Raw genomic sequence first — 23,176 nt, forward strand, 5'->3', positions numbered from 1 at the left:
CCCTAAGTCGAGTTTGTGGGGTATCAGCCTGGCAGAAGCATCCCTCCCTGCACATGCCGCAAGTGGGTGGTGGCTCCCAGTTCCCCAGGGTTATATGAGACCCCGTGCCCCATAGTGGGGATGGTTCCCCCACTCCACTGTCACCCACCAGCCCCCTGGTTCCCCTCGGGGTTGGGGTGGGGATGGCGTAGTGATGCCCCAGGGCACCCCACTCCCCTGGCAAGGCCACACAGGGGCTGAGGGCACATGACCTCAATTAAACCCGGGGGGCAGGGGGGTGACCCTGGCTCCACAGCACCCGGGGGGGGTCACCAGGACCCACAGGGAGCCACCCAGACCCCCACAGCAAGGGCAGCACAGGCTCTGCGGAGAGGGGGGCAGAGTGGAAGCACCCCTAGTGCCCATGGCAAAGCCAGAACCCCGCCAGTGTCTCCTGCTGCAGGGCCAGGTAGAATTCGGGGTGCAGAAATAACACAGGGTGCCCAGCACCCCCTCCCTCGGTGCCTGACCACTGCCTGTGCCTCAGTTTCCCCAAGGTAAGTGCCAATCTGGCCAAGCGCCCCCAGTGCCAGGGGGGGTCCCAGCATAAGTGCAGGAGGAGAGGGGATTCACCCCCCAAACACCACGACCAAAGCTGGGGAGGGCTATGCCCCCACCTTACCCCCTTCTACCAGCACGTACACCAAAAACCCTGGGGGGACCCCAAACCCGACTGTGAGCCACGCGCGGGAGAGAGAAGACTGGGGACACCCACCCCAACCCCCCCAGCCTCATGCACTGGGGACACGCTGGGGCAGCCTCCAGCACCCCAAAACCCCGGCTGCCCCCCGAAGCATCGCAGGAGGGGGGTCGGAGGGAGCCCCCGGCTGGGCACGGTGGGGTTCCAACCCGGGAAAGGGGGACGCCCCCGCCCTCCCCCTGCAAATCTCCTCCGGTTCCCCGGTAATCCCGGGGGGATTAGGGCCACCCCGGGGCGGCCGCGCGCTCCCCGGAAGGGCCTCGGCGTGCACCGGGGACGGGCGCGGCGGAGGGGCCCGCCGGCCCTACCCGCGGCCCCGGGGGGGGCTAAAGCACCGTGCGGGGACGCCCCCCCCTTCCCTGGCGCCTCTGGGCCGCGCACCCCCCCTCCCCGGTTCAACCGGGCCCTCCGGGTGGGGCCAAGCCAGCTAGGCCCGGTGCCCCAGCCCGCCGCGGCCTACCCGGGCACCGGCACCGGGGTCCCGGAGCGCCGGGCCCGGCCGTACCTGCGCTCAGGCGGCGGCGCGGCGGCCCGAGCCCCACCGGCTCCCCGGGCGACGGGCATCACCGGTACCGGTGCCGGTAGCGGACACAAAGGGAGCCGGGGGCCGCGCTTCGGGCCCGGCGGCCGGGGAGGCCTGGCCGGGAGGAGTCGGCGGCGGCGCGGCCCGGCCCGGCGGAGGCGGCGCGGCCCGGAGCCGAACGGCTGGGCCTTTCCCTTCCGGGGCCACGGGGCCCCGGCCCGAACGCGCGGGAGCCCCGGCGGGGCCGCCCCCCGCCCCCCTCCCGGCTCTTACCCCCGCGGCCGCCCTACGCCGACGGGCCTCGGGGCGCGGGGCGGACGGTGCTCCCCGGCGCGGCCATTTCCAGAGGAAAGTAGGTCCCGCCGCCCGCCCCCGCCCCGCCCCGCCCCGCCCGCCCCGCCGGGGCCGCCGCGCTGCGCCCTGGGGGCCGCGGCCGGGGGGGGCGCCGCGCCCGCACTACTTGGCGGCGGGGGCTCGGGCGGAGGGAGACGGTGCGCGGCGGCCGCGCTGCGGCGGCGGGGGGTGTGACGGCGCGGGCCGCAGCGCACGCTGCCGGGAGGGATTCCTCCGCGACGCTTAACCCCGCCGGCGCCGGGGCGGGCGGCGCGCACGTGGGCACGGCGGGGCGGCACCGGGCACCGGCGGAGGCTCCGCCCACCCCCGACACCGCCCGCCCGGGAACTGGGACAGCCCTACCGGGGCCGTCGGGAGGGCTCCGCGCCTGGTCCCGGCTCCCGCGTGGGGGCTGCGCCAGGTCCCCTTGTCGTCGTCCCCCGTCCACGCCGGTACCGGGCAGCCACGGGAACCACGCACACGGGAAGCCCCCCACGCCCGCCCCGTCACTCGTTCGGCATCCCCCGCCCGGGGCCGGATCAGGGCGGCGGCTCCGTGCCCCGGTTCAGCTCGGGCGCCGTGCGTCCGGAACCTTGCGGGGCAGCTCCGGGGACCGCGCTCCGGTGTCGGAAGGGGGGGGGGGGGGGGAAGAGGAACGGGAAGCCGCCCCTGTCCCCCTCAGTTACAGCCGGGACCCCCGACAGGGACAGGTATGGGGTGGGTGAAGCCCCCAAACCGGGGGGGGGGGGGGGGGGGGCGCACAACTAATCTGCCCCCCAGGCTGCAACACCCCAGCACCCGCTCCCCTCTCCATCCTAACGCTGACCATGGGGGCACAGAGCGCCCCCCCCCCCCGCCCGGCACCAACACCACACTTCCCTGCTCAGCAGCTCCCTGCTCCTCTCTAACAGCATAATTGGGTAATTAGCAGTAATTAGCCTGACTGGGTGGAGATAAGCCACATGGGGAACCACAGCCGGGCTGGGCACCCTGGCAGTGCATGCAGAGCCCCCCACACTCACCCAGCCCGGGCTGTGGATCTCCAGGGGGACGGGGCTGCAGAGCACCCCAGGGACCCAGTGACACCTCAGGGTGCTCAGCCCCGGGGGGGGTATGAAGAGCTCTACCCCACAGTGCATTTGGGGTTGGGGGGAGTTCAATGCTGGGGTGTTGGGGGATCCCCAGGGGTGTCCTTCCTCACCTTCCCACTCTGCTCCCCGGCAGGAACAGCCCCCCCCAGCCCCCATCCAGGCTCGGGGGGGTGGGGGGGGGGGTCACAGACAAAACAATGTTTAATTGTTCCAGCCCCGCGGCTCCAACTCCCACGAGCAACGGCTGCCAACACAGCACAGCCGGACTACAGCCCCGCACCAGGAACAACACCTGCATTCAGCCCTGGCTCCCTGCGGCCAGAGGGGTAATGGTCCCAGCATGTCCTTGGGGCGGGGGGGAAGGAGAGCAGCTATGAGCAAGGGGTGCTCCCTGGCTGGGATGGGACCCCCACACGAATCCCAGCCCCTTGTGAGCCCCACAGTCTCTGCAAAGTGAGGGGTTCTGTACAACAGCAGGACCACGTGGCCCCGGATCTCCCCTGAAGCTACCGCTGTGGCCTGGGGGAAGGTCCCATGGCAGATCTGTCCCATCCCAGGGGTCAGCCCCAGGCAGGGCTCACATCAAGCAGCAGCCAGTCAATCTGCCATAGGAGTTATCCACCCGGTCAATCTCCTCGATGATTTTCATGAAGATCCCCTGGGTCACCTGAGAGCAAGGGGACATCAGCCCCAGCATCCTGGGGACCTTATTCCCAGCCCCGGGTGGGATACATCACACTGCCCCAGACCTGGTTCTCCTTGGCTGAGGACTCAAGGAAGATCCCCCCCCCCCCCCGACTCTGCCAGCTTCTTCCCTTCATCCATCTTCACCTCCTGCTGGAGACACAGCAGAGGATGGGGCAGGATGGGTCACTGAGTACTCAGGCAGGGGGACAGCCCAGGAGGGGACAGGGACACCCAGAGCCCCTCCTTACCTCTGCAGGGACAGGTCCGCCTTGTTCCCCACCAGCACCATGGGCATGCTGCGGGCATGGGGAGGGTGAGGGCCAGGCCCAGCCCGCCCCCATCCAGGAGGGGCAGCACCTACCACGTCTTTCCCCGGCTCTTGTACAGCTTGTTGTGAAGGGTCTTCACCACCTGGAAGCTGTTGGGAAAAGGGGAGATCCAGGCACTGCTCCCCTCTTGGGTCCCTCCCCTCCATCATGAGGACCCAGCCGCCAAGGATGTGGGGACAGCCCGGCAAGGGGGGTGGTTGAGTCCCTCACCTCCACAGGGAGGTCACTGAGTACACCAGGACATAGCCATGGATGCCAGTGACAAAGGAATGAGGCAGGATGGCAGAGTAGGACCGGTGCCAGGGGTGGCTCTGGGGCCAGAAGCCCCTTGCCTCCCCTGCCCCCCCCCCCCCCCAGTGTTACCTGCCCACCTGTGTCCACCAGCTGGAGCTGGAACTCATCCTTGCCAACCACCACCATCTCCTTGTAGGCTGTGGAGGTGGCACCAGGTTAACAGAGCTGCCCAGAAAATCCCCAGAGATGAGCCTCCCGTCGACCCCACTCTGGGGGTGCCTCAGCCCCTGGCACCAGGACTTGGGGCACAGCCCAGAAGTGGGGACACCTCTGTCCTCATCACTCATGACCCCCTGGAGGTAGCAGAAAGGGGGGACCCTGGGCAGGCAGCTTCCCTTCCCTCTCCCCCTGCCCCATGGCACTTACTGCTCTCCACCGTGGGCTTGTAGCACTCCATGAACTTCCCCTCCAGGAACTGATGGGTCAGGGAGGTTTTACCTGGGGGAAGGGGGGGGGGGGGGGGAAGAAGCGCAGAGCTGGGGGGCCACGGTCCCAGCATCACCCTGGGGCAGAGGAAGGAGTCCAACTGAGTGTCCCTAGGGAAGGGACCCTGCCGGGGGGGGGTTCCAGGGGACCCGGCCCCGGGGTGATGGGTACTCCTGGAGTCCAGCCTGAGCACAGCTCCACAACCCCCACCCGGGGTGGGGACCCACTGTGCTCTGTGCCCACGACGGCGGGAGGCACCCACGAGGAACCCGGCACAGCCTCCCCCGGTGCACCCCCTGCAGTGCCCTGTGGGGCAGTCCCCGCTTCCACGCACACCGGGGCACCCCCCCCCCCCCAGAGCCAGAGCCACATGGGGCAGAGGCCACAGCCCCTTCCCACGCCGCCCCACCACGAGACCCACCCCCCCCCTGCACTGCCCCACGGCGCGGTACCCGAGGATGAACACTTTGCCGGTGGCGCACCAGCAGCATAGCCCACGCCACGGCGAGGGTGGGTGGGGGAGGACAGCGTGAGGGCGGGCGCGACACACAGCGCTATAAATCGCCCGCCGCGGCGGAGGGGGGGGGGAGGGAGGGGGGGCGGTGCCGCGCCGCCGCTACCCCGGCGACTCCACGTGACCACAACACCGCCCGCCCGCCCGCTCCCATTGGCCACGCGGCGGCGGCAGGGGCGGGGCGCGGCGGCGGCGCACGCGCGCTGGCCGCCGGGGCCCCATTCATGAAAACGGAGGGAACGGTCGGGCCACGTGGTGGGCGCACACCGGAGCGGGATGTGGGCGGGGCGTCCGCCTCCTGCCCCAGCCCGTGTATTCCCGGGGAGTCCCGGGAACATCCGCACCCACCTCCTGTCCCCCGAGATCCCTACTTTGGTCACCTCCAGCCTCGGGGGCCTCCGCCCTCACTGAGATGCCCAGCCCCAGGGACCCCCAGCCTCCCCGGGACCCCCAAGCCCCCCCGGGATGCCCGACCCCAGCCCCAGGGATGCCCCAGTGCCCCCAGTATGCCCGACCCCAGCCACACCTGGGCCCCTTAGCCCGGCCTTGCACAGCCCCCGCCCTCAGTCAGGGTTCCACCAGGGCCATAGAGTCTCTTTATTTATCCAAACAATTAAATAGTAGTAATTTTTTTTTTTTTTTTAAACAGAAGTGGTTAAAAGCAGGCTGGTCCCCTGCCCCGCGGGGCAGGCCCCGCTGCCGGGGCAGGTGGGCGTGGGGGACATTTATATTACCATTTATAAATAGAAAAATAAAACTCTCAAGCAGGGCAGGTTAGCGGTTAGCACGGTTAGAGCTGGGCCCAGCGCAGAGTGCCCGTGCCTGCGGCAGACACCCTGTCCAGCTGCCCTGCAGCACTGTGCTGCACAGGGACAGGGACCCCACGGTTGATGGAGGGACAGGGACCCCACAGTTGATGGAGGGACAGGTGCAGGGCTGGGGGACAGCCAGGAGCTGCTGCCAGGTACTTGGTGTTGGGCTGGTTTGGCATCCCCTGGACTGGATTTGGCCTTGGCGCAGGGTCCGGTGGTGCCTGGCATGGGCCTGACAGGGAGCAATCCCGGCCCCAGCCCCAGCGGTTAATAAAGCAATAAATACAGAGGGAGCGTGCAGGGGTCTGGGACGCGGGCGTCTGGCCAGGCACCCGGCAGTGCTGGGGGGGCGCTGCAGGACAGGGGAGGGTGCTAAGCCCAGGTCCCTGGACCACACCACAACACCCTGTTCCAAGGACCCTGTCCCACCACTCTGTGCCCCTGGGGAGTGCTGAGACGAGAGGCGCCCTGACCTCCCCGCAGGACTGGGGGTGCCTCTGTCCCTCCTTCCCAGCACCTGCTGGTCTGAGGAGGGCCCAGGGCTGGAGCCCCCTGCTTCCAGTGTGCGGCATGATCTGCAGTGCGGTGACTGAGGGGGGCCAGGGACCCCTATGCCTGCAGGACCTCCTGGCCCAGCAGGCCCCCGGCCAGCTGGTAGAGCAGGTGGGAGTACCAGTGCATGCCTATCTCCGGTGCCGTCCCGTTGCCCACCTCAGCGCGGGACGGCAGCAGCGAGAGGAGCCCATGGAAGAGGCGGAGGGGGGCGAAGGCACGGTGGGCCCAGCGGTGGCTCTCCAGGACGGCATAGCAGGATGCCAGCACCCCGTTGACCAGCAGGGTCCCATGGGAGGTGAGGGGGGCAAAGACCCCCACACCGTCCTCCCGTGAAACCCGCAGCACCCGCGCGGGGCGCAGCCCCTGCCCGCTGGCCCCATGGGCTAGCACTGCGTCACCCGGTCGTACACGGCGGGCGAAGACGGGCAGGAAGGCGGCTGTGCCGTTGGCCACCCCACGGGCCGCGAAGACCAGGTGGGATGGTGTGAGGAGCAGCCGACGCGCTGGGCTGGCCGTCTCGATGGCAACAAAGGAGGCACGTTGGCCCAGATCACGGTCGAGGAAGAGCAACACCTCAGTGGGCACCAGGCGCCCGCCTGGCTCCGCACCCAGCACCCAGTCACCCCGGCGAAGGTCAGCCAGACCCCGGCGCTCACCACTCTGCAGCGTCACGGTGGCATGGCCTGGGAAGCAGCCGCCGGTGCGGATGGCCAGTGAGTTATCTGGGCAGATGGAGAAAGCTGTGGGTTCCCTGTCCCCGCTGGCCACCTCCACTGGCCACCACCTCCAGAGGGGAAACAGCCCTGAGTGAAGCCACCCCCTCCAGGCCCCCAAACCACCCCTGGAACAAAGCGGGTATTTTCCGAAGCCACCCCAGTTCCTGTATGCGGCTCCCAGGGAGGCCGGGCGCTGCAGGGCCCCTTTGTCCACCCCGCACTGACGCCCTTTGTTCGGGACTGGGGACGGTGACATTTATGGCCACTTTCATTTTCTGTCAATTGTCACTTCTGGGCCGGACAGGGGCTGCCGGCCGGAGCAGCCGCAGGGCTAGGGGCTGCGGACTGGGCTGTGGCTGCCCAGACCGGCTTAGCAACCCTGGCTGTGGCCCGCACCAGGAGCTGAACTGTGAGGCTGGCCCTGGCCAGGCAAAATTTGGGGGAGGAAGTGTGTTTTTTCCTAATCTGGTAACCAGAAAGGCTTGGGGGAGCTGGGCTGTTGCCAGACACGGGCTGAACCCCCTGGGGCCAGACACCAGCCAGAGCAGGGCTATATCCTATATGGATCCAGGATGCCAAGGGGGAGCAGAGTGGGCTGTGGAGCCATGGGCTGAGATGCTTATGGGGACAGCAGCCCCCCGCCTTGGTGGCAGCCCCCCCAGTGTAGTACCTGCTTTGACGGAGACATGGACATGTGCCTTGGACTCGTAGTAGACCCAGTCGAAGCCGGCCTCCACAGCCAGGCGCGCCAGCATGCCGTACTTGTGGCGGTCGCGGTCAGAGGTGGTGATGTCCAGCGCCCGGCCCTCGTAGTGCAGCGAGTCGGGGAGGTGGTGCCCGTCCTCGTCCCAGCCCTCCGTCACCCGCAGCTTCACCCCCGGCCACATGTTCATCACCGCGATGGCCAGCGAGTTCACCCGCTCCTTGCAGCGCTGGGGGGGGGGGACCAGCACTAATGTCACCCCCAGCCCTGCCATAGCACCCAGTCCCCTCCCTGGGGGCTCCTACACTCAGATGGACAGACAGACACCAGGCCTGTACAGGGCTTAGAGGGAGCCCAAAGGGGCTGCTGGTGGGGGACAGATGGGGTGTCCACCCCCGGGTACAGAGAGCGGCATGTCTAAGCTGCGCCCCTGGCTGTGCACAGGTTGAACGTTAACGTGCCCCGGGGTCCCATGGTGGAGCCACTCCCTGGCATGGGCAGCCGGGCAGAACGGGCAGGGGACCGGGACAGGGGCCAGGATGGTGTCACCTTCCCCGCGGCCATGACCATGACTTATTAACCCGGGGGGGGGGGGGGCCTGTGGGGCAGAGCCAGAGGCACAGCAGGTCCTGAACCAGACCCAAGTTCCGGAACGGCACCATGGGGGGCTCAGTGCTGGCCAGGCAGGGCAGGATGGGAAGCAGAACTTGCGGGGGCAGCACCGGGGAGTCTGGGGCTCCAGTGCCCAGAGCCAAGGGCGATAGCAGGGGGTCCCGGGCAGCTCCAGGATACCTCTCCCCATCAGCAGCAGCAGCACCGATACGTGGTGCAGGGACTGGAGCTCTCCCTGGTCCCCCGCAGCAGCCGGTGAGATTGCAGCGTCCCTCCGCACCCCGGTGCCCCCTGCTCCCCCGTGCAACAAAGCCGCTCCCGGGAGCGCGGGGCCGGGGGGGCGGCAGCGGCGGGGGGGCAGGAATGCACTCGGCCCGGCCCGGCCCGGCCCGGCGACAATAGGCGCCTTCCAGCCCGGCGCTGACCTCAGGCCCCGGGAATGCCGGCACGGCCACAAAGGGCCCTTTCAGCCGCCCGCACCCCGGGCCGGCTCCGTGCCCGCGGCCCCACCGGGTTCCGCCGCCCCGGCCCCGCCGCCCCCGCCGCCCCGGCCCGCGGGAGCCGGCGGCGCCGCCTGGACCACTCGCAGCATCCCCCGTCGCCATGGCGACCGCGGAGCCGCCCCTCGCCATGACAACCTCGAGCATCCCGGCGGGCGCGCGGCGCGTCCCGAGTTCCCGCAGTCCCGGATCCCTCCCGGGAGAAGGGTGCCGGGGCCGCCCCTTCCCCGGTGACCCGCCCCGCCGGCTCTGGCCCGAGGCCGGGGCGCGGAGGCGCTGGGGAAGCGAAGCCGCCGGTACCTCGTGCCCCCTGTGGGGCGGCCGGACCCCGAGCCGCCCCCGCCCCGTTAATCCCCGACGGCGGGTCCTTAATACCCAAGAGGTGTGACCACCCCGTCCCGGGGCCCCGGTGCTGCCACGTCGCCGCCAAGGACCGGGAACGGAGACCGAGACAGTGGCGAAGCACCGTGCTGTCCCGGGGGGACCCTGCGCCCCGGGAGGCTCCGTGCGTCCCGGGGAGGATCGGTGTCCCCCGGGGAGGGTCGGTGCCCCCCGGGGAGGATCGGTGCGCCCCAGGAGGGTCGCTGCGCTCCCGCCCGCCTCCCTCCCCTCCGCCGCCTCCGCGTCCCCGCACCCCCGGGAGCGAGGCCGGGCCGGGCCGGGCGCAGCCCCCACCTCGGTCATGAGCCGGTCCGCCCCCGTGTTCTCCTCGTCCTTGAAGATGATGTCGGGGTTGTAGTTGGGCACCAAGTCCCTGAAGCGCTCCGAGCCCCGCAGCACTTTGCCCTCCGCCTTCCCGCTCGCCCCCAGCGTCTGCTCGGGCACGTTGGGCACGAACTGCTTGTAGAGCAGCGGCGAGAGCTGCCGCCGCCCCAGTCGCCGCCGCCCCACCGGGCCCCGGCCCGGGCCGCAGCCCAGCACCGGCGCGGCCAGCAGGCAGGCGGCGAGACCGAGCAGACCGAGGGCGAGCGGGCTCCGCCGGGGCATCCCGGTCGCCGGGCCCCGCTACCTCCACGGGCCCCGCTCAGTCGCCGGGGGCACGGGCGGCCGGGGCGGGCATGGTTCCGGTGCGACGGTCCCGGGGCTTTTAGAGGGTCGCGGTGCCAGGGGCGGGTCGGCGCCGTTTCCTTCTCACACCCACGGCCCCGTCGCCGCTGCGGGATCCGCGGCCACTCGGGACGACTGACCCCCCACCCCCCCCTGCCGGTGCCGCCACCCACTCGGAGCGCGGCGCCCGGGCACCGGGACGGCCCCCCCGCCGCCGGCTCCGCGCCCGCGGGCCCGGCACCCCCTCGCCTGGCGCTGCACCCCGGCCCCGGGGACTCCCCGACCCAGCCCGAGCCTCGGGGAAAGCCCTCCTACGGCTGCGTACCGGCACCGGGGACTCCCCGACCCAGCCCGAGCCTCGGGGAAAGCCCTCCTACGGCTGCGTACCGGCACCGGGCACACCGCACCGGGCACTACCCCGAATCTGGCACCGAGCACTCGTCTCCAGGCGCTGCCCTGGCACCGCGACCCGGTACCCTGCTCCCGGCACTCCTCCGGGACCGGCACCGAGACCTGTCCCCTCTCCTGACCCCGCGCCCCGATCCCGCTCCCCCTCCCCGTCGGAACCCTGCGCTCCGGTACCGGCTCCTCTCCCCGCTCCCCGCACTGTGCTCCGGTCTCGGGATCCCCCTTATCCCGACCCTAACGCCGCCCTTTTGGTCCCGGGACCTCTCCCCTCTCCTGTCACCGACTCTGGACCGGGACCCCCCCTCTCCTGGCGCCGGTCCTTCTTCTCTTACCGCTACTCCTGGCACCGGGTCACCCGTTATCCTAACGCTACGTTGCAGGTACCGGCACCTGCTCTGTCCCCTGACACAGCCCCGCTCCCGGGACCCGCTACCTGGCACTACCCCGGTCCCCCCTGTTCGCTCCGACTCCCCGTACCGGTACCCGCTCCTGGCCCAGCCCCCGACACCGGCTCCCCTGGGTGCCGGTCGGCACCGTGCGCTGCCCGTAGCTGCCCCGGCCGGGCTGCCTCCACCTGCGGCCGCTCGGCTCCGGCACTGGGCAGCCCCGCCTCGGAGCCGGCCCCCGGGAGCGGCGGCAGCGGCGGCCACATCCCCCGGGGCCGCCCCCGCCGGGGCCCCGCCGCGCTGCCCTGGCCTGGCCGGCCCCTCCGCGCCCCAGGACCGGGGCACCCCCGAGACCGGGCTTCGCCAGGGATCGAGGCACCCCCGGGGCTGGGACCGGGCTCCCCCGGGGACAGGGACACCTCTAGGAACAGGACACCCCCCGGGACCGGGCTACCCCGGGGCTGGGGCCGTGCCCCCCCCAGCACCCTCAGAGCTCCCGGTGAAGCACCCAAGGGTGATGAGGGTCCCGGCAAGGGCAGGAGGCAGCAGTGGGGTGGTGGAAGGTTGGGAGCAGATCAGGGGGGGTAAGGGGGGGGCGGCCCCCACGGCCCTCCACCCCCCAGCCCTGGTGCCAGCCCGGGGTGACTGGGAGGGGAACAGGTCACAGGGAAATCGCGGGCACCGATGGCCTCATTTCCTGCAATATAAACCAGGCTTCCTGCGCTTCCTGCTCAGCCCCGGCCAAGAGGGGGTGAGGGGGGGCCTGGGCCCCCCACCCCCGCCATGGGGGGAGCAGCCTGGCTCAGCCCCAGCTGGGGCAGGATGGGTGGGGGGCCGGTTCCCGGGGCAGTTTCCGCTCTGGCTGCACGACACCCCCCTCCCCAGGAGCGCAGGGGCCAGAGCTGGGGGCACCTCAGGTCCCCCCACACCCCAAAAAAGCCTAATGCCCCCCAGCATTCCCAGGGTCCCTCGGCCCTGGGCAGTGGGCAGGGAGCTGCCCTCACATTTGGCCCTTCCTGGAAGAGGCTTGTTAGCCCCAGCCAGGAAGAGGGTTAATTATGGCCCCCAGGGAGAGGGGAGGGAAAAGAGGGAGGGAGGGGGACAGGACTGAGAACCCCACAGGCAGAGAGCCCCCCCATGCTGCCAAGCTTGGCCCTGACCTCAGGGAGAAAGAAACCCCCCAAATTCAGATATTTTTATATAAAAACAGAGACTGTTTATTGCTCCAAATAAGTTCTGTGGTAACAGAGACCTGACCGACTCGTCACACCAAGCTGCCAGGGAGCAGGGGCTGGTCCCCAGTGGCGCAGGACCCTCCAGCCCTGTTCCACCCTTGGGGACCCTGAAAGCCTCGGAGCAGGGGACAACCAGTACCCCCTGTCGGCCCTAGGGTGACATGGGGACAGGGTGTGGAGTGACTGGGCAGTGGGGCACAGGGCCCCCACTGTAGTGTCATGACAGTCCCTGGGGTGGGGGGACATTTAAAACCCAACCGCACCCGAGGGAGCAGCACCGGGGAGGTCGGGGGCCCGGCCACTCTTGCATGAGGTATGTAAATAGGGGGGGGGGGCTGCAGCCAGCACAGCCCCCAGGAGACCCCGTGCCCTTAGGGGGGGCTGTGACGGGGACACGGCTCAAGACCAAGGCTCAGCAGCGCAACAGACTGAGATAGAGTCAGGAATGAGGGGGGGCAGACCCCCCACGGGCTCAGCTCTCCCTGGGGTACTCTGACATCCCTGAAGCACCGGGCACCATCAGGGCCCGTTCTGTGGCTGGCAGCCATCCTGCAGGCCACCAGGGTGGCAGGGGGGACGCATTCCTGTCCCCCAGCCCTAGAAGGGCTTGCCAGGGGGGCGGGAGCGTGTCACAGGCAGCGGCAGCTTGTGCAGACCTGGACAGAGGGAAAGTATGAGAGCCAGGGGAGGGGGGCACACCCCAGCACCCGTCCCCTGCGTCCTCATGTCCCCGTCCTCACCGAAGGCGCAGATGAGCTCGGCCTGGACGGCCCAGGAGACCCTCTTCACCAGGCAGAGGGTGGTGAGCCCCGCGAAGCCCATGTTGTAGAGGAAGACAATGTAGAAGTTCCCCAACCAGTTGAAACGGCCGAAGTCCCCCAGGAGGTCGAAACGGGTGATCCCTGTGCGGAAGGGGGCGGAGCGGGGGTCAAGGGCACCTCAATCCTGGGGACATCCCAGTCCTGGGGTCACCCTGGCTCCCCCCGGGAGCTCACCCAGCGTCCTGGAGAAGACGGGCAGGGCCGAGCTGAGCACCAGCAAGGAGACGCAGTTCCCGATGATCTGGAGGGGACGAAGGAGCCTTTGTTGTGGAGGGGAACAGCACTGCCCCAGGGCCTGGTGTCCTCCCCTGAGCTGGGAAAGGGGCTCCACTGGTGCTGGAGACCCACCAGGACCCTGCTTGTGCCCGGGGCTGTGCCAGAGGCATGGGGACATGTGGTGCCCTCGCATGGGGACACCGCACAATGCACGGGGACACACACAACAGTGCACTGTAGGACCCAGGAGTCTGGGGTCCTGCACCCCGAGGGGGGCCCAGGAGCCCCCCAGCTCCAGCCCAGTGCTCCCACCTTGGTGAGGGGCGTATCCTGCCGCTTGGGGAGCAGCCGGGTGAAGAGAGGGGAGCTGTAGAAGCCCACGACGGAGGAGACCATCAGGTAGCTGCAAGGGGCATTAAGGAGGAGAACGAGGTGGGACAGCCCTGGGGACAGCCCTGGGGACACGAGTGCCCGCCTGAAGGATACAAGATGAGGACGACCTGCAGGGCAGCTCCGAAGGAACCAAAGATGGAGAAGGAGACCTGGCCCAGGGATGCATCCTGCTGGGAGAGGAGGAGGCACGTTGGGGAGGAGCAGCCCCCAGACAGGGTGGGATATAACTCCTCACTGTCCCACTCCACCATCTGGGTACCTGCATGCCCCGTGGCATCGCGGCATCATCCAGCAGCAGCTCCAGGACGTGGATGCAGACGATGAGCACAGAGATGCCCTGGGAGGATCATGGAGGGAGTGAGGGCGGCTGGCGGCAGGACAGGGACGAGCCCCAGCTCCCCCAGGAGCCCAGGGACGCTCACCGTCAGTGCCAGGAGGCCCAGCATGGCCAGCGGGTAGCCCAGGTTCCTCTGCCAGGGTGATGCTTGGTGCCGCAGCTCTGCAGGGAGGGAGGGGACATTCCTGGGTCAGAGGGAAGCGTGAGCCCCCACTCGAAGGCAAGAGATTGAGGAGGGGGCCCTTAGGTGCCAGGAAAAGGGTTTACAGCCCCCACCACATTTCACACCCACCCTCCCTCCATGTGGCACAGGCTCCCAGTGCCAAGCTGGAGAGAAGCCAAGTGTCCTGGGCTTGCCCCCCACCCTGGCTTATTACCCAGCTTCCGCCTCTTGCTCCGAATGGCGAAGAACTGCTCCCGCAGCAGCTCCACGTTCAAGTTCAGCCAGCAGGAAGCTTTGCCTGCCAGGGAGAAGATGCCAAGGGGCTTGTGGGGGCTGAGGGCTCCCATATTGTGGGGCAGAGGGGTCCTCGATCTGCCCTGAGCTCCCCACTCCCAGCCAGACACTGCTGGACACTCACCAGAGGAGATCCGACGGGACATGGCAGCTTCCTCGAGCCTTGTGCAGCTCAACTGTTCCTCCAGGTCTTCCAGGAGCTGGGGATGAGTGAGGAACCCATGAGGAGCTGGTGTGGGGGGGCATGAATGGCACCCCATGCCTGGGATGGGAAACTAGGCAGCCTCAGGGACAGCAAGCCCCCAGACTGGGGCAGCAAGACCAGGGGAAACACCTTACCCGGGGTTTCACCAGCAGCTTCCCTGTGACGGTGAACATGGTGCAAAGGCCGAAGGGGGTGCATACTGCAGTGGGAAGAGAGGCTAAGCAGGGGGTGTCCCAACATCCTACCCAACCCCGCATCCCCAGAAGGGTCCTGGATAGGGACTGGGGGCTCAGCCCTGCACCGTGTCCCTTCTGGACCCCGCCTGGCACAATTTGCAGGAAGCAGACCCTGCTCCCAGCTGGGCACCCCTGGGGACCCACACCCAAGGCAGGATGGGCCACCAGTGCCAGGGCACCTCGGGGGAACATCCCACGACTCACGCAGAAGCAGCAGCACACCGAAGAGCGAGATGCAGGAGTAGAGGTAGGGCAGGTAATATTCCCAGAGGTCTGCAGAGACAGTGGGGTCAGGCCGGCAGCACTGGGCATCCCTTTCCAACTTCGGCACCAGGGCCTGATCCTGCCCTGCCAGAGCTGGGAGAGCCCCAGCACACCCCACCAGTACCCACCATAGAGTGACTGGCGGCTGGCTGCATCGTTGCCGACAATAGCGGAGGCCACCCAGACCATGCCCAGCACCAGCAGCGTCAGCAGCAGCAGTACCACTGATGTCTCGTACACCCTGGCCATGATGCCCTGCGGAAGCCGGGTTAGCAGGGAGCCAGAGACAGGGGGGACGAGGTGGGGACACCTGCAAGGCCACCTACCTTCTTGGATCCTGCAAAGCCCTCTGACTCAGTGAAGAAGTAGGCGAAGGGCATGAGGAAGACGAGGGACAGATTGGAGAAGAGGAAGATCAAGTTCCAGAGGCCTGGAGGGGGGGGACAGTGTGGGGTGAGCTCTGGGGGGGGGGGGCAAATTCCAACCCAGAGCCCTCAGGGCATCCTGGAGCTGCCCTGTGCACCCACCATGGACAAGAGACCCATTCAGCCACTGGATGTAGTAGTTCTGGGGGAAGGAGAGCAGCACCTCGTTGCTGATGATGGAGAAGGGCAGCAGGAGGACGGCGCCCAGCGCCACAGCCAGGGTGAAGGTGCACAGCCCCAGCCTGAGGAAGGGACGAGCATCGGCTGTGGGTCTGGGCCCCTGCGGGCGTCACAGCCTGGCTGCAGCCTCCAGGGTCACCAGGCCCCACAAGCTGGCGGGACCCGGCATCCTAGCCAGGCAGGGAGAGGAAGCAGCTGAGCATCCTGCAGGCAGGGAGCAGGACAGGCAGGAACTTACGCAATCCTGTTGACAGCAGCATCCTCATCGTCATGCTCTGTGTGTGGGGGGGAGAAAAACCCAAACCAACAGGGCTGGGGGAGGCAGGGCTGCGCAGAGCATTGCTCTCTGCCTGCTCCCAAACCTCCCCCTGCTCCAAATGCTGCAGAAACACTCCCAGGGAAATTGGGCTCTGCTCCCCTCCAGTGGCAGCCAGGGAGGTGCCCTGCAGTGACGAGTGCCACAGCAACTCAGGCTACAGCAGGACTGGGGCTCCCGGGGGATGCTGAGAACAAGCTCCGGGGAGGCTGAATGTGGCTGCCAACGGCTGCACGGCTCTGGCAGCTCCTGCCCTCCTACCTGCTGTGAAGTCCGTGTGCTTCTTGAAGTGGGTTATGATGAAATGGCAGAGGATGTAGAGGCTGGTGAAGAGCAGGGCGCAGATCTGCAGGCAGAGGAGCACGGGCAGTGAAGGCAGGCTCAGAGGGTAGTGGTCCCACCCCAGGGCCCATCAGCTCCACCCTATTTGTTTTTCCACTCCTGGCCCTGGTTACACCCCACACGTGTGCTTGGGCCTGTCCATGCACAGGGGCTGCACCCTGGGCTCACCCATGGGTGCCCGCAAGCTGCCACAGCACCTGGGCCAGTGGGGCTGACACCATGAGGAGAGCCCAACTGGCAGCTCTGTGTCAGCCTGTGCTGGCAGAGCTGGAGGTCTAACCCCACGGGACACCCTTGCGTCACCCAACCCGCAGCCCTCGCCCCGCTGGCATCGGCACCCAGCAGAGCCACGGGAACAGCCTTGAGCTGGGCGCCAAGGCCGGCTGTGGCGTCCCTCCTGCCCCCACCGGCACACTGAGGTCCGTCCGGAGCAGGCGATGTTCGAGGAACACGGCGACCTTTCATCCCGCCGGGTACGCGGCAGGATGGGGAAAGGTCACCCGAACCTGCCACCTTGGCACAGGTGGAGTATAGCAGCCACAGCACCTCCCTCCTGCCCACCCCAGGGGACTTGGCTGGCCAGGGGTCCCCAGGATCTGCCAGGTGGGGTGGCAGGGAGCCCCAGGAACCAGCCCAGCTCCAGACCCCCAGAGGGGCAGCGGCCAACAGGTCCTCCTGCTTCCACCCAGAGAAGGGTCTCAGGCTGCAGGTCCCCTCCTGCCATGGGCTGTACCCCACAACCCAAAGCTCTGGCTGGCTGGGGGACCCCCAACACCTCCCGCACTCTGTGACATCAGGCTGAGCGAGCTCTGCGCTGGCTGTGCTGAGCCAGGAGCTCCACGGTGAGATGCAGCTCCTCGGGATGGGTCGGGACAGGGGTCTGGGGAGTTCCAGGGTAGAGATGCTGGGCTCCAGCCACCAGCTTCTCACCGCAGGCATCAAATTGGGCTGTGGCAAGATGGCCCCGGCACTGCTGGTCACAGTCCGCTTGGCCACCCTGAACACAGCATCCCTTGGGACATGCCAGGACCAGGAAACCCAGGTCGTTCCCAAACCTGAGCCAGCGGCAGCGGGTGCCCTGGCAGGGACCGGAGAAGCAGACCCAGGTGCCTCCCTCTGTGGTGCCCATGGTTCGGGGAGGCTCTGTAGGCCCCCTTCCCACTGACACCGAGCGTCCTGGTGAGAGCTGCTGGCATAGGGACAGGGACGGAGCCCGGAGCCTGGCCCGGCTCTGACACCGCTGCACCCAGGGGCTGCCCATCGGGGCCGGCGGAGGTCGGCCCCGAGCCAAGGCGGGACCCCGGTGCCGCGGAGGGCGGCCGGGACGACCAGAGCGGGCAGAGGGGTCGCGCCCGGGGCGCAGCACGGCTCAGCCCCGGGACCCCGTTATCTGCGGGACGCACGGCAGCCCGCCGCAGCTCTGGCACCGATAATGACCGGGCGTGGGGCACAGCGGCGGCCGGACCCCAGAGGCTTCTCGCTCCCGCGGGCCTGCGGGCTCCCAGCCCCCGACCCGCGGCTCCCCCGCCGCCACACCGGGACCCTTCTCCCGCTCGACGCCCCTCACCGCGGCCGCGGGCCCCCGGCACTCACGATACACTCGCGGACCCTGTCGTGGAAGAGCTGTTCCCGCACAGCCAGCGCGTCCTGCTCCGCTGGGGCCATGCTGCGGCCAGCATGGCCGGGCCGGGGCCGAGCGAAGAGCCGGTACGGCGGTGTCGGTTCTGCCTGGGAAGCGCCGCGCCGCGCCGGTGACCGCCGCTCCCCTCGGCCCCGCCCCTCACATCCGGTCCTCGCTACAATGTATCCGCGCCCCAAGGGCCTGCAATGGCCCCGCCTCCTCCCCCCATTGGCCCTGGGAAGCGAATGAGGCACCGCTCATTGGTCGACAGCAGCGCGGAGCGCGCCGATAGGCTGAGGGCGCCGCTGTGCTCCCGCCCGCCGCTCCCACGGGGGCTGCTGTTCCCCGGGCGGGCAGGAGCCGGGATTAGGCGCTGGAACAGGGCTAATCCCCGGGACAGGGCTAATCCCCCGGGCGGGTTAATCCCTGGCGGGGGCGAGCGGGAGAGTGGGGACAGGCTGCCCCAGCGCAGGGGCACCGAGCAGGGCAGGATATCACCCCCCCGCACACACTGTAATGCACCAAAGGCCGCCCTGCCACAGGCTGCCTGGCCCTACAGAGGGACCCTACGGAACATCGGGGGGGCTGGTAGAGCACCCCCCACCCCGTGGCACCCAGGGAAGAGAGGGGAAGGGCTGGCCAGAGCCAGCTCTGGGCAGGAGCACTGCCATCCCCCGCTGTCTCACTGGGCACAGACAATAGGGACAGTCTGTTCCCATGGGATGGGGCCAAGCAGCCCCAGGGAGCTGCAGGCAGAGACACAGAGGGTTTGTATCCACACAGCAGCAGTTTCTCTTAAAGCCTTTTATTCACAGACATGTTACAGACACATGGAAAACCGACAAGATCACATCGGAGAGAGCACGAGCCCAGCCAGAGCAGCGTGTCCCTCCAGCCGGGCCCACAGGGCCGAACCCCAACCCAGCGCACAAGAAAGCTGAAGTGTTTGAAGCAGACATTTTGTGGACATGCTACAGCGACAGAAGGAACTCAGCGTTTAGTACTCCTCCCCTTCCTCCTCTCCCTCCCCTTCCACTGAATCCACCCCCACCTCCTCATAATCCTTCTCCAGGGCAGCCATGTCCTCCCGGGCCTCCGAGAACTCCCCCTCCTCCATGCCCTCCCCCACGTACCAGTGCACAAACGCCCGCTTGGCATACATCAGGTCAAACTTGTGGTCCAGGCGGGCCCAGGCCTCGGCGATGGCTGTGGTGTTGCTCAGCATGCACACAGCGCGCTGCACCTTGGCCAGGTCCCCCCCGGGCACCACCGTGGGCGGCTGGTAGTTGATGCCCACCTTGAAACCAGTGGGGCACCAGTCCACAAACTGGATGCTGCGCTTGGTCTTGATGGTGGCGATGGCGGCATTGACATCCTTGGGCACCACATCCCCACGGTACAGCAGGCAGCACGCCATGTACTTGCCATGCCGTGGGTCACACTTCACCATCTGGTTGGCCGGCTCGAAGCAGGCATTGGTGATCTCGGCCACCGAGAGCTGCTCGTGGTAAGCCTTCTCGGCTGAGATGACAGGGGCGTAGGTGGCCAGTGGGAAGTGGATGCGGGGGTATGGCACCAGGTTGGTCTGGAACTCCGTCAGGTCGACATTCAGGGCCCCATCGAAGCGCAGGGAGGCTGTGATGGAGGACACGATCTGGCTGATGAGGCGGTTGAGGTTGGTGTAGGTGGGCCTCTCGATGTCCAGGTTGCGACGGCAGATGTCGTAGATGGCCTCGTTGTCCACCATGAAGGCACAGTCGGAGTGCTCCAGGGTGGTGTGCGTGGTGAGGATGGAGTTGTAGGGCTCCACCACAGCTGTGGAGACCTGTGGAGCCGGGTAGATGGAGAACTCCAGCTTGGACTTCTTGCCATAGTCAACGGAGAGGCGCTCCATGAGCAGGGAGGTGAAGCCAGAGCCGGTGCCACCTCCAAAGCTGTGGAAGACCAGGAAGCCCTGCAGCCCTGTGCACTGGTCAGCCTGGAAGAAGGGAAGAAAAAACAAGACCCATGTGTCAGTAATTCTGAACTTAAGCTGCTACCGAGTTGCCCAGGAAGGCAATTATTCACCCCAGGATCTCAGTCCTTGGGGGACCCTTGTCTCACAGACTCAGTCAGGGACAGACACCTGCTCTGCTTCCAGCCACAGCATCCTGTGTATGAACACAACTGGCCCTCAGGGAAAGGGGCTCTTTCCCGCAGGGACCGGGGGACACAGGGCTCCTTCCTGCTACAGAAGCCGGCCCTTGCAAATGCCTGCCCCCAGCATCACCCATGTGCTCTGCTTTGGGAAAGAGCAAATGCACACAAGCTGCCCCAGCAAGAGTTAAACGCTTGGCACGGCTAGCTGCTCTTAAGCAGTTGGTCAAGAAGGATCAGAGTCCAGATCAAGGAGAAACCTCAAGTGACCCTAATACCAAAAAAAAAAAAGTGATGAAATAAGGTTTTCCCAAGGGCAGAAACAAGCCAGCCTTTCCCCAAGCCCCATCTCACCCCCAGGCACACTCCACCTTTGGGGTGCACATCCTGGGCTTACACCTCTGGTGGGCTTGCGGGGTTCTGAGAAAGGACACTCAGCATGTAGGAAGGGGCTGATCCTCATGTGTGGGATGCAGACCTCACTGGGAGCCCTGACCTGGTGCAGGGCATCAGGGTGCCAAGAACCATAAATTGCCCCCGGACCCTGGAGGCACAGCCCAGCTCCTTGTTACTGTCCAGGTCCTACCAGAGGGTTCCCCTTTCCCCACCAGTTGCGGTGGCACCAGCTCCACCCAGGGTTTGTACCCACCAGCTTGCGGATGCGGTCGAGGACCAGGTCGATGATCTCTTTCCCGATGGTGTAGTGCCCACGGGCATAGTTGTTGGCTGCATCCTCCTTGCCCGTGATCAGCTGCTCAGGGTGGAAGAGCTGCCGGTACGTCCCCGTGCGCACCTCGTCTGTGGGGAGAGAGCGCCCACCCACCCCGTTAGCGCCCAGCATCCCATTAACGTCACCCGCCTCGCAGCCCCCCCCCCGTGCTCACCGATCACCGTGGGCTCCAGGTCCACAAAGACGGCCCGGGGCACGTGCTTGCCGGCCCCCGTCTCGCTGAAGAAGGTGTTGAAGGAGTCGTCCCCCCCGCCGATGGTCTTGTCGCTGGGCATCTGCCCATCGGGCTGGATGCCGTGCTCCAGGCAGTACAGCTCCCAGCAGGCGTTGCCGATCTGCACGCCCGCTTGGCCCACATGGATGGAGATGCACTCACGCTGCAGAGACACAGGGAGGGGGGGGTGTCAGCCTGGCAGCAGCCTCCACCCTAATGCCGGTTGTGCTCTGGCTCAGCCGGCCAGAGCCAACTGTGTGCCCCAAACCTCCGGCTGAGCAGTGTGGGGACAGCCCAGGGACTGAGCTGGCCCCAGGAGAGAGATGTGTGTGTACGGGAGGGGACACCACATGTTTGGGGACAGACCAGAGCCACCATTTGGCGCAGCAATGGGGGTAACTGGGGGTACCACTGCCCCCGCATCAGCTCTCCAAATGGCGCACAGGGACGACATTTTACCACCCTGCAGCACAGGGCGAGGCTGCGCTGCAGGAGGAGGAAGAGGAGGAGGAAGCACGCAGCACAGCAGCGGGGACGTGACTGTGCCAGCCTACACCAAAACCACCGGGGAGGGCCGATCGTGTCACCCCTCGAGTGGGGTGTCCCTCTGCTCCCCCTTCCTACCCCCACCCCGGGGTCCAGCACATTCCCGGCCGCGCTCTGCACCGCACCGCCTGCTCTGGCACACTCCTCCCGCCCGCGGTGGTTTGTTTTTGGGGTTTTTTTGCCTTTTTTTTTTGGTGGGGGGAGGGGGGGAAATGGCCCATACGGGCTCCCCGAGGAGCCTCGGAATAGGATTAGCCCCGTGGGGTCGGACTCGGGGGGAGGTACGAGGAGCGCGGAAAGGGGGAGGGGGACGGGACATGACACCGGACGACACCTTCTGCCCCCACCGCGGGGTTGCATGAAGCCGGGGGTTCAGAGCTGGATTTGGGTGGAGCTGGTGACGCAGGGGCGGGGATGGGGGGGGGGGGGGCTGTGCCCCCGCCTCGCGCCTTCCCGCGCGCGGGAAGGGTAACGGTCGGGGCTGGGCGCCAAAAGCGGGACAGAGCCCCGCCCCCGCCTGGTTGCGGGGGGAGGGGGGCTACCCGGGACCACGTGCTGCTTCCCCCTACGATGCTCTCCCCCTGCCGGGGTGCTGTGCCCCTTTACCCCCCCCCCCCCCTTCGGGGTGCTTCCCTCGGCACCCCCAGCCCCCGTTCTGCCCCCCCGCTCTACCTCCTTAGCCCCCACCCTGCCTCCCCCACTCCCTGGTCTATCCCTCCCCGTTACCACCCCCCACCCCCCCCCCCGCTCTGTCGTACACCCCCCGATCCCTGCGCCCCCCTCCCTCCGGTCTCTAATCTCCCTCCCCTCCCTCCCATTCCCCCCCGCCCCAATCCCTCGCGCCCCTCAGCTCCAGCCTTCCCCCCCCCCCGTCCTTTTTCCTAGCGACCCCCCAATTTCTCAATCCCCCCCCCCCCATCCCATCCCCTTACCATGGCTGCGGCGCGGTTACTCGTCCCGACAAGCAAAGAATCGACGCAAGTACCAGGCTGCAGCCGCCCCCGGGCGCCCCCCTATATACCGGCCCGAGGTGGGGCCGTATGCCCCCGCCCCGCGCCCCTATTGGCCGCCGCGTCTGCCCATCCATACCCTCTCCACCGCGGATTGGCTGCGACGCGTGGCGCGCCCTGCCTCCTACCCCCCCCCCCCAATGCCGGGCGGGCGCTGCGGGGCTTTTGGGGGGGGCCCGCCCCCCCCCCCCCCCCCCGCCGCTGCGGGGTGCCGCGCTCGCCCGGGGCTTGTGAAAGGACCCCCCCACAGTGTGTGTGTGACCCCCACCCGCGGTCCTCAGCCCCCCCTTCCCCTGCATTGCCCGCGAAGCGGGGGGCACTGCCTCTCCCCCTCTCCCCTCCTCTCCTCCCCCCCCCCCCCCGCCCCGCCCGGTGCGGTTCCGCTGCAGAGGAAAACTGCGACATGGGGGGTGGGGGGTGGCACGTGCTGCCGCGCCCGGAGCCCCCCCGCGGCCGTTAATCGGCTTCTCCGGCTGAACCCCGCCGCCGCGGCCTCGGCCCATCTGCACCGCCCGCCCCCCCCCTCCCCCCCTCCGGCCCATCTGCAGCCTCCGGAGCACCCCCTCCCAACACCCACCCGACCCATCTGCACCCCAAGGCTGCCCCCCCCCGAGCTCATCTGCACCCTACGGGACCCCCCCCCCCCCGGCTCTGAATCCTGCCGCGATGGGATCACCGTGCCCCCGCACTATCTGCAGCGGGGGAGGGGGGACAGAGCCCGCTCGATTTGCCGGGGGGGTGGGATGGGGGGGAAACTCCGCTCACTGCAGTGCTCTTTGTCTCAGCCGTGTCCGCAGCGCTGCGACCCCCGACTCCC

General features: G+C 68.0%; 4 protein-coding genes across 5 annotated transcripts; all 4 read right to left on the reverse strand.

Annotated features, from left to right (window-relative positions):
- Positions 1-3,263: 3,263 nt before the first annotated feature.
- Positions 3,264-4,495, reverse strand: RHEBL1 (RHEB like 1; the record flags this gene model as incomplete). Its single annotated transcript, XM_082496482.1, is given in 9 exon segments — positions 3,264-3,353; positions 3,436-3,481; positions 3,483-3,519; positions 3,522-3,523; positions 3,622-3,669; positions 3,735-3,791; positions 3,913-4,013; positions 4,066-4,133; positions 4,363-4,495. Coding segments are annotated over 9 exon segments (582 nt in total).
- Positions 4,496-5,579: 1,084 nt separating this feature from the next.
- DHH (desert hedgehog signaling molecule) lies at positions 5,580-9,821 on the reverse strand (the record flags this gene model as incomplete). The annotated part of the gene is made up of 3 exons (XM_082496397.1): positions 5,580-7,025; positions 7,690-7,951; positions 9,510-9,821. The coding sequence occupies 3 exons, from the start codon at positions 9,819-9,821 to the stop codon at positions 6,358-6,360; spliced, it is 1,242 nt and encodes a 413-aa protein (XP_082352523.1). The 3' UTR covers positions 5,580-6,357.
- A 2,082-nt stretch (positions 9,822-11,903) lies between these two features.
- On the reverse strand, positions 11,904-17,803 carry LMBR1L (limb development membrane protein 1 like). Its single transcript, XM_082496336.1, has 17 exons — positions 17,696-17,803; positions 16,022-16,106; positions 15,683-15,719; positions 15,367-15,506; positions 15,166-15,269; positions 14,968-15,094; positions 14,780-14,848; positions 14,474-14,538; positions 14,259-14,334; positions 14,055-14,138; positions 13,763-13,839; positions 13,600-13,677; positions 13,434-13,507; positions 13,260-13,350; positions 12,906-12,972; positions 12,651-12,812; positions 11,904-12,566 (listed from the first exon to the last, which is right to left on the reverse strand). The coding sequence occupies exons 1-17, from the start codon at positions 17,765-17,767 to the stop codon at positions 12,508-12,510; spliced, it is 1,467 nt and encodes a 488-aa protein (XP_082352462.1). The 5' UTR covers positions 17,768-17,803; the 3' UTR covers positions 11,904-12,507.
- Positions 17,804-18,512: 709 nt separating this feature from the next.
- On the reverse strand, positions 18,513-22,351 carry LOC309682382 (tubulin alpha-1B chain). Of its 2 annotated transcripts, XM_082496465.1 has the most exons (5): positions 22,282-22,351; positions 20,744-20,966; positions 20,509-20,657; positions 18,775-19,701; positions 18,513-18,726 (listed from the first exon to the last, which is right to left on the reverse strand). In XM_082496465.1, exons 1-5 carry the CDS (start codon positions 22,282-22,284, stop codon positions 18,721-18,723), a joined length of 1,308 nt encoding a protein of 435 aa, XP_082352591.1. In that variant the 5' UTR covers positions 22,285-22,351; the 3' UTR covers positions 18,513-18,720. The 2 variants fall into 2 exon arrangements, with proteins under 2 accessions (XP_082352591.1, XP_082352590.1); XM_082496464.1 differs by having other exon boundaries at positions 18,513-19,701.
- Positions 22,352-23,176: the final 825 nt, after the last annotated feature.

Source organism: Vanellus vanellus (assembly GCF_965231255.1).
Source record: "Vanellus vanellus genome assembly, chromosome: 28".
Classification (NCBI taxonomy): Eukaryota; Metazoa; Chordata; class Aves; order Charadriiformes; family Charadriidae; genus Vanellus; species Vanellus vanellus.